At 46.2% G+C, this 16,019-nt stretch overlaps 1 protein-coding gene across 1 annotated transcript in view; it reads right to left on the bottom strand.

Annotated features, from left to right (window-relative positions):
- Positions 1 to 14,813, bottom strand: part of SPPL3 (signal peptide peptidase like 3) — a 116,266-nt gene extending 101,453 nt beyond the window's left edge. The window contains exon 1 of the mRNA XM_077294077.1: positions 14,497 to 14,813. Within this exon, the coding sequence (XP_077150192.1) occupies positions 14,497 to 14,519 (23 nt within the window). The 5' untranslated portion in view covers positions 14,520 to 14,813. The remainder of the gene's footprint in view (positions 1 to 14,496) is intronic.
- Positions 14,814 to 16,019: the final 1,206 nt, after the last annotated feature.

The raw sequence follows: 16,019 nt of genomic DNA, 5'->3' as shown, positions 1-16,019 counted from the left end.
GCGGGGGCGCCATCTGTGTAGGTAATAGGGTGCCAACCTCCGCTGCCAGGTAGGGTGCATGTAGTGAAGTGCAGGGCTAGGCACCACCCTGGCTTTTCCTATTGGTTGTGTCTGTTGTTATGGTGATGGTTTTTGTAGTGCACTTATCATAATGTTCTTTTAATAATTTAATTAGTAAAAGGTTATATTTTAATCATTTAGTACTGGGGTTTCTTCGTCTGAATTTTTTCAATAAATATACCCCCAAGGATCATTTTTCTTTTTCTGTTGGAGTCGGTAAACCAAACACCGACTCCATAGCACTGCCTCACTACTGAGCATGCAAATTCATCCCAATTAAAAGCCTAGATCCTTAGATCAGGAACAAAACAGACATTTATAGGACAATTTATAACTTTCCCAAGTTCTTCTGAAAACACCTACAGCTCATACTGCACAGAACTACTTTACCCAATTTATTATATATTCTAGGACTTGGTCCATTTTATACTAACTCAGACTCCACAGACCTGTCGCTAAGACTAGAGAAGACAGAGAAAGGATTCAGAAGGTTCTAGAGAAGATTGAACAATAGCCAGCAACTAACTGAATGGTATTTAACAGGGTGAAATGCAAGATTCCACATATGCGAAAAAAACCGAAAATTACATCTACAGAATGGGAGGAATAGAACTAAGCAACAGCACATGTGAAAACAGTCAACAGTTTGATGCAGCAGCAAAAAAGGCAAACAGTTCTAGGATGCATTAAAGGGAACCCGTCACCTGAATTTGGCGGGACCGGTTTTGGGTCATATGGGCGGGGTTTTCGGGTGTTTGATTCACCCTTTCCTTACCCGCTGGCTGCATGCTTGCCGCAATATTGGATTGAAGTTCATTCTCTGTCCTCCGGAGTACACGCCAGTGCAAGGCAATATTGCCTTGCGCAGGCGTGTACTCCGGAGGACAGAGAATGAACTTCAATCCAATATTGCGGCCAGCATGCAGCCAGCGGGTAAGGAAAGGGGTGAATCAAACACCCGAAAACCCCGCCCATATGACCCAAAACCGGTCCCGCCAAATTCAGGTGACAGGTTCCCTTTAAGAGAACCACAGAGTCTAGATCACGTGGAGTAATTATCCCCCTCTACTCCTCCTTGGTCAGTCCTCATCTGGAATACTGTGTCTAGTTCTGAGCACCACATTTTAAAAAATACATCAACAAACTGGAGCAAGTTCAGAGAAGAGCTGCCAGGATGGTGCACAAAATGCAAACTATGTCCTATGAGGAACGGTTAAAGGATCTGGGAATGTTTAGCTTGCAAAAAAAGAAGGGTAAGAGACTTAATAGCTGTCAACAAATACATCTACATTGTGTTATCCCGTCATGTATCGTCCTTATTCTCATTTGCAAATGGAAACACAAGACGCAATGGAATTAAACTGAAAGGGATATTAGAAAAAAAACTTTTGACAGAGAGGGTAATCAATGATTGTCACAGGTTGCCATGAAACATGGCGAGTTCTCCTTCATTGGAAGTCTTCAAACAGAGGCTGGACAGACACCTGAGATGGTTTAGTGAATACGGCATTGAGCAGGGGGTTAGACACTATGATCCTGGAGGTCCCTACAACTTAGGGTACCGTCACACTAAGCGACGCTGCAGCGATAGCGACAGCAATGCCGATCGCTGCAGCGTCGCTGTGTGGTCGCTGGAGAGCTGTCACACAGACCGCTCTCCAGCGACCAACGATGCCGAGGTCCCCGGGTAACCAGGGTAAACTTCGGGTTGCTAAGCGCAGGGCCGCGCTTAGTAACCCGATGTTTACCCTGGTTACCAGCGTAAAATGTAAGTACATACTTACATGCGTCCCCCGGCGTCCGCTTCCTGTAATGACTGAGCGCCGGCAGTAGCAGGGCACAGCGGTGACGTCACCGCTGTGCTTTCACTTTCAATTTGCGGCGCTCAGTCAGTGTGGGAAGCGGACGCCGGGGGAAGCATGTGAGTATGTACTGTTTGTTTTTTTTTACATTTTACGCTGGTAACCAGGGTAAACATCGGGTTACTAAGCGCGGCCCTGCGCTTAGTAACCCGATGTTTACCCTGGTTACCAGTGTAAAATATCGCTGGTATGGTTGCTTTTGCCGTCAAACACGGCGATACACGGCGACCTAGCGACCAAATAATGTGCAGACCTTCTAGCAGCAACCAGCAATTTCACAGCGGGATTCTGATCGCTGCTGCGTGTCAAATACAGCGATATCGCTCCCTAGGACGCTGCAACGTCACAGATCGCTGGCGACGTTGCTTAGTGTGACGGTACCTTAACATTCTATGAGTCTATGATTCAGCAATTAGGTTATCTGTTCTCATGGTCTACCAGGCAATTGTATTGCATTATGTTCTTTGAATGGGGTCACCAAAACTGCCTGTATGATAAAATTGCATGGACGGACTGTGCCACTGAGATTCTGCACAGAGTCTATCAAATTCACTGATGATGACTTTTTGGCTCCTGCCACTTTAGAGATAATCTTAATGCAGATGCATAATGTCTACATACAGAGGATATTGGAACTAGCTGGTCATTTGGTGCAGTACTGATCCATCATGGAATCAATAGAGCATAAAGGAAAATAATCTAGGGTAAACTTTGGGAATCAGTGTTGTGTCTTATCAGAAGAAAATAGATGAAGATTTAATGCAGGTAAGTACACTATTGACAAAAGAAGTGCAGAATGTGAAAAAAACTTAAGGGTTGAATAGGGACATGATGCACCCACCACTTTATGGCGGTATTATAAACAAATGTATTGGCATACTGCACACCCTATTTGACTGACAATCACTTGCTTTCATACTTCCTGGTAAAATATTACCACGCCTATGAAAAGGATCCACCTTGACAAACAAAGCGTTTTTGAGGAGGCGTGTAATAAGTGCTTGACTTTTACTTGATCAACTAATAAGGACATGAAACAGTTTATCCTATGTATACCTTAGCAACAAGGACACATCAAAGCAAAAACATGCTTCATTCATCTTTTGCATCTTAAGAAAATATCACACCCTGTGATAAACAAGGGTTGGGACAATTACTTTAAACCAAGAGACGCTTTTGCCCCAAAAGTTTATCATGATAGTATGACTATTAATCAACGAGATGAAAACATATCAATGGTTTACATGTATTTTCTATGGTCAAAACAAAACATGTTTTCACATGCTTCTAATCTCACATAATTTCTTGCATTTTTTTTTTTACATTTGGTCAAATCTGAGCCCGTTTCTGTTCATGATAAAAGCCATCATAATGTGCCAGTTGTGTCGTATGATAGTCTTCATTAATATGGGGTTAGGTTTCTATCGAACAGTGTTATTTTGATGGCAATGAGTGCTGCAATTACTGGCAACATTACAGGAAACAGATTACTACAGCATTTTTTACCACAATTTATCTATAAACCAGCTTATATCGGATTGCATTTTTATTTGCAGGTTTCATTCCTTTTTTGCCATGATTATTTAGAAAAACCAACACAAATCAGACATTGTTGGGGAAAAAAAGACATCAGTTTTGTAACAGTATATAAGGCCTGTCAGCACAGAATAACTATTCAAACCAAGCACAGGTGCTCAGTGCACTGTCAACATGACCAAACAGTTCAGTGCACCTTCCCACCTGCTTATTTTCCATCTATCTCCATTCCGCTCTTCCTTAATTGACAGCTCTAACTTTACAGGAGCCAGATGAGGGAAGGACAGTGAGGTGACTGCTCAGCCACGCCAAAAGGTGAGCCGAGCGCCTGTGCTTGGTTTCAACAGTCATTTGTGCTGACACTCCCTTTAAAGCATTACTCCAGCATTTTGTTGTTGTTTTTTTTTCAGAGAGTGGTGGGGGTGGAGGGAGAGCATTTGATTACTTTGTTAAAAATCATGTATGCAAGTGTACTACATCTGGTGATATTCTCACTGGCAGCCATTTTCACCCCTTCTTTGTCACTATGCGACTGCAGTTGTAACAAGTAAAAAAAACAAAAACAAAAAAACAACAACAACAATGAATTGGTGCTTTAAACCCTTCACGACATGAGCCATACATGTACGGCGCATATTGTGTCCCTCTCTTTGATGTGGCTCCCACATCTTTCCTGACACACGTCAGCTGTTTTGATGGTGTCGCCTTATACGGCGTGTGCGGAGCTCTGTGGTCGCCGCATATGGTGCAGGGAGCAGTCCCGATAACGACGTGCCTCACCAGGAAGGTGTAAGTGAATCTAGCCCGCCCTTGTAATCTATTACCTCCTTCTATTTCATCCGTCTGGCCCGCCCCTTCTCTGCCGCTCAAATCTCACGGGCATGGAAGTGAAGCGGCGCAGGTGCGCATACTGATGAATACCTAATCAGAGCACCACATGACGTACTGATGCTGCTCACAGGCACATTTGGTAACGCAAGGTATTTTAAGAGCCTCATTTACAATGTTTAAATCGATCTGCCCACTACACATTGTAGTGGACAACCTATTTAAAGGGAATCTGTCACCATATTTGATCACTTTATGTAAAGGACCTCTTCCAGGCTCTGGGGAGTATGTTGTCTGGAAGATAACTCTGCCTCCAGAAATCATTATAAATAGAAGGGGTGTTGTGCAATGGCTGTGATGTATTAACTCCCCCTTCTATTTATAATAAGCTCAGGAGGCAGAGCTTTCTTCCAGACAACATACTCCCCAGAGCCTAGAAGAGGTTATTAACATATATGAAAAATGTGGATTTCTGTGGAATAAGACATCAGTTTGCAGATATCAAGGTATGATTGTAGTCAGCTTCCTATGACCTAAATGTCCATACTATTCCTCAAGTGGGTTGATCCTTCTACTGACAGATTACATTTAAACAGAAAATCTCTTAATTTTTGTCTCCTATATAACATTTCAATGCATACAAAATTAGTCAGTTATGTTGTTAAAGTTTCAGTCATAGAAAGCACTGGGCAGCATATGATCACTTAGGCCTCTTTCACACTTCCGCTTTTACAATCTGCACAGGATCCGTCAAAATGTTGAAAAGACGGGAAATTCTTCCGCGCATGCTCAGTTTGAAAAGTCGGCATCCGTCGCTGGATTCCTGCTTTTCAGTCAGCGACGGATAGGCGTCCATAGGCTTCCATTAAAGCCAACGACGGGCAGCGCAGGATCCGTCGCGGAGCGATTTTCCGACGTGCAGAAAAACGTTCCTCTGTACGTTTTCTCCGCCCGACAGACAGCAATTTTACAACGGATCCAGCGCACGACGGATGAAACATGTGGCCATCCGTCACAATCCGTTGCTAATACAAGTCTATGAGAAAAAAACTGATCCAGCAGCATCATTTGCTGGATCCGTTGTTTTTTTTTTTTTTTTTTCACAAAACGACGGATTGTGACGGAAAAAGAAAGACGGAAGTGTGAAAGAGGCCTTAGATGAAAACCGTCTCCCCTACATCAAGCTGATGCCTGATAGTTTAAAGGGGTTGTGTATGCGATTTGCGTACATATGGTCACTTGCCGACTAGATGTGCGCGGCCTCACTCAATGCAAGTGCATTGAGCGAGGACAGACACCACTTGTCATAATGCAGACAGAAGTATGTAAATCACATACTTGCGGTCACATGACCACTCACTCCCAGCACACAGAGGATTCACAAGTCTACAGTCACTGTAGACTTGTAGCCTAAGACGGACAACCCCTTTAAGAATGATTGGTTTAAACAACAAAAGTCTTGTAAAGCGTACCAGTTTTCATTGCATCTAACCAAAGAATGGAGGTGGATTCACACATCCTTATTATGTCTGTAGATGCCTTAGGCTGCGTGTCCACGTTCAGGATGGCCGGCGGTATCGCCGGAGCGGCGAAGCCGCTCGGCGCTAAGCCCCGCCCCCTTCTGGGACGCGATGATGCCGGATGTGTTAACTGTACACATCCGGGATCATCTCCCCCCTCCCATAGGGCCCTGTGTTATGCCTTGCGGGGACGCTGCGTCCCCGCAAGGTGTACGGACATGCTGCGATCTGAAAAGACGCGCAGCATGTCCGGAGTCGCAGGCCCGCCGCGTGCGTGTTTCCACGCATAGTGGACACGGGATTTCAAAAAAATCCCCTCCACTATGCTGGAACATCTGGACACTGCGTGTTTGACGCTGCAGCTCTGCGCAGCGTTTACTGACCGTGGACACATAACCTTAGAGTACAGGCAAGACCTGTGGTCAGTGCAAGCATATAAGTGCTTCTCACTAAATTAGTGTATCATTAAAAAGTTAATATATTTCAGTTCTTCAATACAAAGGTGGACAGTCACCTACGGTCCCAGTGGTCGGCGCTCATAGCAAGGTCAGCAATTCTGCTAAATACAGGTGATCTGATCATCGGCTCTGTGTAGCAGGGCCAATTGGGTTATGGCAGCTTCTAGTCTACCAGCGACTATTAAAGCATGCCAAAAGTAAAAAAAAAAAAAAAGTTTTAAAAATGTCAAATAACCACCCCTTACGCCCCCAGGGAGGGGTTTTTCCACGACATAGCATTTATATGCAATAACGGGCGATCAAAAGATTGTATCTCCACCAAAATTATATCATTAAAAAAAGTCAGCTCGGCACGCAAAAAGTAAGCCTTCACCCAACCCCAGATCACGAAAAATTGAGCCGTTACGGGTGTAAGGCCGGGGTCACACTAGACCATAATACGGACGAGTGCTATGCGATAAAAAAATCGCATAGCACTCGGCCCAATGTTAATCTATGGTTCAGCTCCCATCATCCGATATTTTCTCCACCGTATTTCGGATCCGAGGGAACTCGCAGCAGGCTGCGATTGTCAGCGTATCTCGGCCGAGACTCGCCAATGCAAGTCTATGGGTGCGAGAAAAAAATCGGATTACACACGGACCATGCGTGTGCATTGCGAGAAATACGCAGCGGTGTTCTATAGAAAAGCCGGTAATTCAATTGCCGGCTTTGCATTTCTCCTTCACAAACCCGACAGGATATGAGACATGGTTTACATACAGTAAACCATCTCATATCCCCCTTTTTTTTGCATATTCCACACTACTAATGTTAGTAGTGTGTATGTGCAAAATTTGGCCGCTGTAGCTGCTAAAATAAAGGGTTAAATGGCGGAAAAAATTGGCGTGGGCTCCCGCGCAATTTTCTCCGCCAGAATGGTAAAGCCAGTGACTGAGGGCAGATATTAATAGCCAGGAGAGGGTCCATGGTTATTGCCCCCCCCCCCCCCCCCCCGTGGCTAAAAACATCTGCCCCCAGCCACCCCAGAAAAGGCACATCTGGAAGATGCGTCTATTCTGGCACTTGGCCACTCTCTTCCCACTCCCTGTAGCGGTGGGCTATGGGGTAATGAAGGGTTAATGCCACCTTGCTATTGGAAGGTGACATTAAGCCAGATTAATAATGGAGAGGCGTCAATTATGTCACCTATCCATTATTAATCCAATTGTTTGAAAGGGTTAAAAAACACACACACACGATTTAAAAGTATTTTAATGAAATAAACACAGCGGTTGTTTTAATAATTTATTGCTCTCTCAATCCATTTTCAGACCCTCGCTTGGCAAAACAATAAACACACAATATACATACCCTCTCTGATGTCCTATCACGTCCCACGAGGTAATCCATCTGGAGGGGTTAACTAATATTACAGGCAGGAGCTGCGATAAACCACTCGCTCGTGCCTGTAATCCCCGGGTGCTGAAAGGAAAGCAGTGATCTATACTTACATTCAGTGGCGGTGATGCGCCCCTGCTGGATGTTCTCATGAACTGCAGCCTGGGAACTTTTTCCCATGCTCCAGGTCATATGAGGACATCCACCAGGGGGCGCATCACCGCGACTGAATGAAATGTAGGTCAATGACCTATAGTTACCTTCAGTCACGGTGATGCGCCCCCTGGTGGATGTCCTTATATGACCTGGAGCGTGGGAAAAAGTTCCCAGGCTGCAGTTCATGAGAACATCCAGCAGGGGCGCATCACCGCGACTGAATGTAAGTATAGATCACTGCTTTCCTTTCAGCACCCGGGGATTACAGGCACGAGCGAGTGGTTTATCGCAGCTCCTGCCTGTAATATTAGTTAACCCCTCCAGATGGATTACCTCGTGGGACGTGATAGGACATCAGAGAGGGTATGTATATTGTGTGTTTATTGTTTTGCCAAGCGAGGGTCTGAAAATGGATTGAGAGAGCAATAAATTATTAAAACAACCGCTGTGTTTATTTCATTAAAATACTTTTAAATCATGTGTGTGTGTGTTTTTTAACCCTTTCAAACAATTGGATTAATAATGGATAGGTGACATAATTGACGCCTCTCCATTATTAATCTGGCTTAATGTCACCTTCCAATAGCAAGGTGGCATTAACCCTTCATTACCCCATAGCCCACCGCTACAGGGAGTGGGAAGAGAGTGGCCAAGTGCCAGAATAGACGCATCTTCCAGATGTGCCTTTTCTGGGGTGGCTGGGGGCAGATGTTTTTAGCCACGGGGGGGGGCCAATAACCATGGACCCTCTCCTGGCTATTAATATCTGCCCTCAGTCACTGGCTTTACCATTCTGGCGGAGAAAATTGCGCGGGAGCCCACGCCAATTTTTTCCGCCATTTAACCCTTTATTTTAGCAGCTACAGCGGCCAAATTTTGCACATACACACTACTAACATTAGTAGTGTGGAATATGCAAAAAAAGAGGGGATATGAGATGGTTTACTGTATGTAAACCATGTCTCATATCCTGTCGGCTTTTCACAGATATCGCGCTGAATGAAATATAAATACAGAATATATATATATATATATATATATATATATATATATATATATATATATATATATATATATATACATACACATACATACTGTATATATGTTTTCCCGAACATTTGAGCACATAAATCCATTAGATGTCGGTTTTGCAAGCTTGCGAGAAAATCTCGGCATACGGATGCCATACGGATGTCACACGGATCATTTGATGCGAGGAAATCGCATCCTCGCACTGCACACGGATCACTGTTTTTGAAACATTTGTGCGATTCTCGGCCGTGTAAAACGGACCGTTTTTTTATACGTTAAGTGTGTCCCCGGCCTAAGAGAACGGCTTTTTTTATTTTTAACAAATTTTGGAATTTTTTTTCACCATTTTGACCAAAAAAAATAAAAAAGGTTATGGTTCTGGGAAGAAGAGAAGCAAAAAATGAAAATGCATAACCAAAAATACCTCTGGTCGTTAAGGGCTTAAACTCTGAAATGTTGGCCTACTGAAGTGTATGTTCAGTAAATGCACTCAATACTTGGTCTGGGCTTTTTTTGCATCAATTACTGCATCAATGCGGCATGGCAAGGAGGCGATCAGCCTGTGGCACTGCTAAGGTGTTATGGAAGCCCAGGTTGCTTTGATAGCAGCGTTCAGCTTGTCTGCAATTTTGAGTCTGGTGTCTCATCTTCCTCTTGACAATACCCCATAGATAGGTTAAGGTCAAGTGAGTTTGCTGGCAAATCAAGCACAATGATATTGTTGTTTTTAAACCAGGTATTGGTACTTTTGGCAGTGTGGAAAGGTGCCAAGTTCTGCTGGAGAATGAAATTTCCATCTCCAAAAAGCTTGTCGGCAGAGGGAAGCATGAAGTGCCCTAAAATTTCCTGATAGACGGCTGAGCTGACTTTGGCCTTGATAAAACACAGTGGACCTACACCAGCAGATGACATGGCTCCCCAAACCATCACTGATTGTGGAAACTTCACACTAGACCTGAAGCAGCTCAGATTGTGGCCTCTCCACTCTTCCTCCAGACTCTGGGACCTATATTTACAAATGAAATGCAAAATTTACTTTCATCTGAAAACAACACCTTGGACCACTGAGCAACAGTCCAGTTTTTTTTCTCCTTGGCCCAAGTAAGACGCTTCTAGCGTTGTCTATTGGTCATGATTGGCTTGACACCAGGAATGAGACACTTGTAGTCCATGTCCTGGATATGTCTGTGTGTGGTGGCTCCTGAAGCAATGACTCCAGCAGTAGTCCACTCCTTGTGAATCTCCCCCAAATTTTTTTAATGGCCTTTTCTCAACAATCCTTTCAGGGCTGCGGTTATACCGGTTGCTTGTGCAACTTTTTCTACCACACTTTTTCCTTCCACTCAACTTTCCATTACTATGCTTGGATACAGCACTCTGTGAGCAGCCAGCTTCTTTAGCAATGACCTTTTTTGCCTTACCCTTCTTGTGAACATCTTCCTTCTGGACATCTGTCAAGTCAGCAGTCTTCCCCATGATTGTGGAGCCTACTGTAACAGACTAAGGGACCCTTTTAAACGCTTAGGAAGCCTTTGCAGCTGTTTTTTGTTAATTATTCTAATTTACTGAGACAATGACTTTTGAGTTTTCATTGGCTGTAAGCAATAATCATCAACATTAACAGAAATAAACACTTGAAATAGATCACTGTTTGTAATGACTATATAACATATCAGTTTCACTTTTTGTATTGAAGAACTGAAATATATTAACTTTTTGGCGATATTCTAATTTTGTGAGAAGCACTTGTAGATGTGTGAATCAGGCCTTATGTTACTTTCAATGGCAGCTATATTCATTTGATCATGTGATACATAGACAGGCTGCGTCCACAAGAGCCATTTTTTTTGCGTCTTTGGCTGCAATAAGGTGTGTAGCCTTTTAAATGGCAGAGAGCTCTTTGTCTATCAGAAAACCCCTGAAGTCTGAATTAAGATGTCCATGTTCCATGATCCGAGTGGAAAGCTCAGCCCAACTGTGTTTGACTTTGCGTTTTTAGTATTTTTTTTTCTCTATAGGCTTTTATGAGTGGGGGCAGGTGGGGCCTAAAAAAATGTGATTCTACGCATAAAACTGCGACTTATCGCTCCGATTCATATAGGCTTTTATGTCAGAATTCGTACAGATGTTTGAAAAGTTGCAAACATCTTTTAAAATGCCGAGTTGCGCAAAACGTTTCTGACTTGACAATACACGACAGTTCTGGCCAGAGGTGCATCAACCCCTGATCTAATTCATAACAAGCAGCATTTGCTATGCCACAATCCTACTCCAACCATCGAGTGAAGTAAGATTGTGGAGAGGTGCACATGGAGGCCTGAAGTGGCATGGATTGGAGTAGGATGGGGCAGATATATTGTACAGCATTACAGAATGCTGCATATCAGGCCTGAAAGGGGGTGGCTGTATCTCATATAGGTCAAACCTGGTGACAGGTTCCCTTTAAAGGGAACCTGTCACCCCCAAAATCGAAGGTGAGCTAAGCCCACCGGCATCAAGGGCTTATCTACCGCATCCTGCCGGGCCTCTCTGACGTTTCCCGACGCCTGCGCACTGCAGTACTTTGCTCTGCCCTCAACAGGGCAAATAAAGTACGCCTGCGCCGGAGCCGCAGCATGAAGACAAGAAGAGGACGTCATCATAAGAAGATAGGAGGCCCCGGACCGGACCGCGACGGGAACGCCCCTGGGTGAGTATAATCTAACGTCTTTTTCTCATCTTTCAGGTTACATCGGGGGCTTATCTACAGCATTACAGAATGCTGTAGATAAGCCCCTGATGCCGGTGGGCTTAGCTCACCTTCGATTTTGGGGGTGACAAGTTCCCTTTAAGAGGCTTCTCCACCCTGCCCCCAGTAAAAACTCGGGTGAAAAACAATCAGGGTCAAAGTGTTTGTGCACTAAAAAAATGCATTAAAAAAACTTTGTGCCATCAGAACAAAAAAAAACAAAAGGGAAAGAAGCAAATAATCAGAGAATGTTTATTTTGGTGGAATGTCACTCTCCACAAGGAGAAGCCTTACCCAATTTAGGTGTAAGACACCTGCAAAAAAAAAATAAAAAATAAAAAGATGCAGCACTTTCATACATGGGAACGGAATTTTGTCTTATGAGTGAATTCAGAGTGACATAATTGTTGCAGAAATTTAAGGCTATATGCACACCTTGCGGATTTTACTGTGGAATATTCTGTGCTGATACTGCATTTTTTGGCAGAAAACAGGTCAGAATCTGCGCCTTTTTTTTTTTTTTTGCGGATTTTGTGCTGATTTCTTCCTTTTTTTATCCCTGCGGATTTCCATTATGGAATAGGTGCAGAAACGCAGCAGAAACGCAGTAGATCCACAAAAAGAATTGACATGGTCCTTTTTTGATTCTGCTGCGTTTTCCGTGCTGATTTTTCCGCACCATTAGCACAGCATTTTTTTCTGCCATTGATTTACATTGTAATGTAAATCGCTTGCGGATCTGCAGCGTTTTGCAGATCCACAGCAAAATCCTCAACATGTGCACATACCCTTAGGTTGCAGTCAGATGGCTGTATAAATCAGTCCGAGTTCGGCGTGCAGTGCATGGACTGGCCGTCGGCTCTACCGCCCCGAGAGTGACAGCTGAATAAAAATAAATTAGACAGTCAAGTTCGGGTCAGGAGAGCCACCGGCCAGTCCGTGCACTGTGTTCCGAACTCTGTCTGATTTATAGGGCTGTCACAATGCTTACAGACAAGGCTACTTTCACACTTCAATCGGTACGGGGCCGTCGCAAACCGTCGGCCCGACGTACCAACGGACGTTGTGCTAAATGTAGCACAACGTGGGCAGTGGATGCAGTTTTACAACGCATCCGCTGCCCATTGTGAGTTCTGGGGAGGAGGGGGTGGAGTTTCGGCCGCGCATGCGCGGTCGAAAATGGCGGACCCGACGCACAAAAAAAAAGTTACATTGAACATTTTTTCTGTGCGTAGCGGCCGCCAAAACACGACGCATCCGTCGCGCGACGGACACGACGTGTGGCAATCCGTCGCAATGCGTCTCTATGGAGAAACTTTGCAGGATGCGTTTTTTCTCCAAAAAAACATATTGCGACGTACGCCATAAGACGGAAGTGTGAAAGTAGCCTTAGCCAAACGGGGGGGGGGGGAAAATGCTCTGTCCAGTCCAGTGGACTCACGGGAGAATGCCATCACAACACTTGTCAAAGCAGCCAGCCAAAATCACCATCATGCTCCCTTCATAGAAACACCAGACTCATAACTATGTGTCCAACCTATCCTTTCATCACTCTGGTCAACAGGAGAGTTGATCTGTCCCCATACTACAATGTCCTCATATAAGGGAGCATAGTCTACCAAATCAGCTTTAAAGGGCTATTTCCATCTTAACTGTAGATAGGGGATAAGTTGTTGAATATTGGGGACCCCCACGAATCCTGAAAACAGTTCTGAAATGCGCTGTTAGAATGAAGCTGTGCCACTGCTCCATTCATCGTATATGGGACTGCCAAAGATAGCCTGGGCACTGCACTTTAGCAGTCCCTTAAACAATTAAAAGGAAGTCTGTGTGCATTTGTGGTGGGGGCCCCAGAGGTGCTGATAACACTAACATGAATAAATGTTGAAGTACCAGCCAGTTCAAACACATTGATGCCCATGTACTAATTCTGGCACAATGCCGGCAGTATGTGATTACAGTGTAGTGTGAGTAATACTTTGTGGATGGTGCAGAACTATGGAGGCATACAGCACCGCTGCCCAACTGTGCTATGGGGTATTGAAGCTGATTTATAAACTTTTGAGGAACTACAACAACTTAAAAATAACGCTGACATTTTCCCCAAAAGCGTACAAGCTTTATAGGGTGGGCTCTGAGCGAATGCCATCAGATCGAGTCAGACTGACTGCAATGATCCGTTAGCATTGTGAGTGCCGGTCCTGGGACACACAGGACCCTTCTGGGCGGGCCGTGCTTTGTGCAGGAGGACCCTCCAGGCAGTCAGCAAGTTTCACAATCTGAGGCCCATCACTGCATTACATGGAGTCTAATATTAGGGAGCAGAAGGCTACCCACACACACAGTCCTATGGAGCATCATTAGCCAGGTATACCTCAAGATTAGAACACTGGGCAGTTGGTAAATGTTCTTCTCCTACATGTTATTTCACCTTCGGAAGAAAAACAGAACAAAGCACATGATGATGACAAATATTTTGGTCCAGTTCCTCTTCCGAAATGACCATGTTGTCTGTACAGACAGAAGGTGACACTAGTCCTGAAGCCCGGTCCAGAACCCAAAAGTGATGCGTCCTGCGGCGGTTCTGAGGCCCCAGCACCCGGGACGGCCCCGTTATAGAAAATGCCCCCCATTATAGGGGACCCCTGGAGAAGGGGACGGGCACCAGGCCATTGTTTACATAGAGCCCACATTGTACGCAGGAACCGCACATACAAAGGCGGCAGCAGGTACAATCCACAGCACAATCAGCGGCCGCCATCCTGCCCGCCGCATCCGCCCGCAGTCACCACCGATTACCGGGCCCGCAACGACCTCTGTGCACTCCCACAATGGTCCGCCCGGTGCACAGCCCTGCGGGGCCCAGACAAAGACCGCGGCGCCCGGTCAGTACGGCCCAGCACCAATCACATCCCCACCACACCAGCCCCTCTCACCACGAATAGCTCTGCTCAGCCATGGCGGCGTCTCCTCAGGGGGGTCGGGGCTCCGGCCCAGTGTTTGTCAGCGACGGCTCTGAGACTGTGCACACAACATGTCGGCCCGAGCTCAGTTGTCAAGGGGACGGTTATCCCAGGGGGGCAGGCCCATGGCAGACGAGAAGATACAGGCAGCGGGCACCGGACTAACACTGGCGGAGAGGCCGCGGCTGCGCGCTCGGGAGTTACGAGCACAAAGCGCGTCCACAACACGCTCTGCAGGGTACACGCAGGCGCGGTGAGCCGCGTACATCACGTGTTTCTCTAGTGGGCGTAGTTATTTACTATCCCTCTGGTCTAGAGGTGCTGCTGAGTGTGGGCAGTGCACTACAGGTGCATGAGAGGAGGCGCTCCGGTGTGCGGGGCTCAGGAGAACAGCGGGGCTCAGGAGAACAGCGGGGCTCAGGAGAACAGCGGGGCTCAGGAGAACAGCGGGGCTCAGGAGAACAGCGGGGCTCAGGAGACTAGCGGACCAGCTCTCCCGGTTTTTTTTATATCCACATTCTGCTTCTTTACCTTTAGGCAATCTCCGTTCCTCCAATCAGTCAGATTGCAGCGGGCATGTAGGAGCAATCGACTCTGTTCTCAATAACAGAGAATTTTTTTTCTACACTGTTGCCTAGGTTACCGACCACTCTGCAGTCCCACTGTGGCCGGTTACCTAGGTAAAGAGTGTGCACCCCTAGGAGGCGCTGTGCTTTACAGCCTGCTTGTGCCGCTCTGAGTTGGCTGGATAGTTAGATCAGTCTAAGTGCCCTGCTGCAAAAGGCATAGCTACTTCTATGGGAGCGCTCAGTTCACAGGAGTGTCGTGACCGCTGTCAGTCTTCAGGAGCGCATCGCCCCACCTCAGAGGCGGATTATAATGAGGGCAATCTGGGCGGTAGCCTAGGGCCCAGTGGTGTGGGGGGGGCCCTGGGCTACCGCTGAGATTAACTTCGGCCGCCATTAGGGCATTACTGGCCTGACTGGCGTATTGGCCCGGTGGGCAGAGGGGGTCCGCATCAGGCCCTCATCTGCTCACCGGGCCCCTACCGGCGCTGAGGCAGTTTAACGCTATTGACGTGCGGGCCCGCACATCAATAGTTAACAGCTGCCAGCCAATCTGAGGCTGGCAGCTGACATCAGCCGCAGTGTGCACATTGCCGGCGTCTGATGTCATTGTCAGTCGCTGGCGAGTGCGCACTTTAGCTGCGAGGAGGGAGCTTCGCCGAAGGAGCGCGGTCAGGTGAGGAGAACTTGTTTTTTTTGGGGGGGGGGTTTCATTGAGAGACGCAATCCGGGGAACCGGGTCAGAATGCTGGAAACTGGGGGCAGAGATGCTGGACACATTGGGGGCAGAGATGCTGGACACATTGGGGGCAGAGATGCTGGACACATTGGGAGCAGAGATGCTGGACACATTGGGAGCAGAGATGCTGGACACATTGGGGGCAGAGATGCTGGACACGTTGGGGGCAGAGATGCTGGACACGTTGGGGG

This window comes from Ranitomeya variabilis, chromosome 1 (assembly GCF_051348905.1).
Source record: "Ranitomeya variabilis isolate aRanVar5 chromosome 1, aRanVar5.hap1, whole genome shotgun sequence".
Lineage (NCBI taxonomy): Eukaryota > Metazoa > Chordata > Amphibia > Anura > Dendrobatidae > Ranitomeya > Ranitomeya variabilis.
Note: the sequence above shows the minus strand (reverse complement) of the source record. Positions and strands in the feature narration are given on the sequence as shown.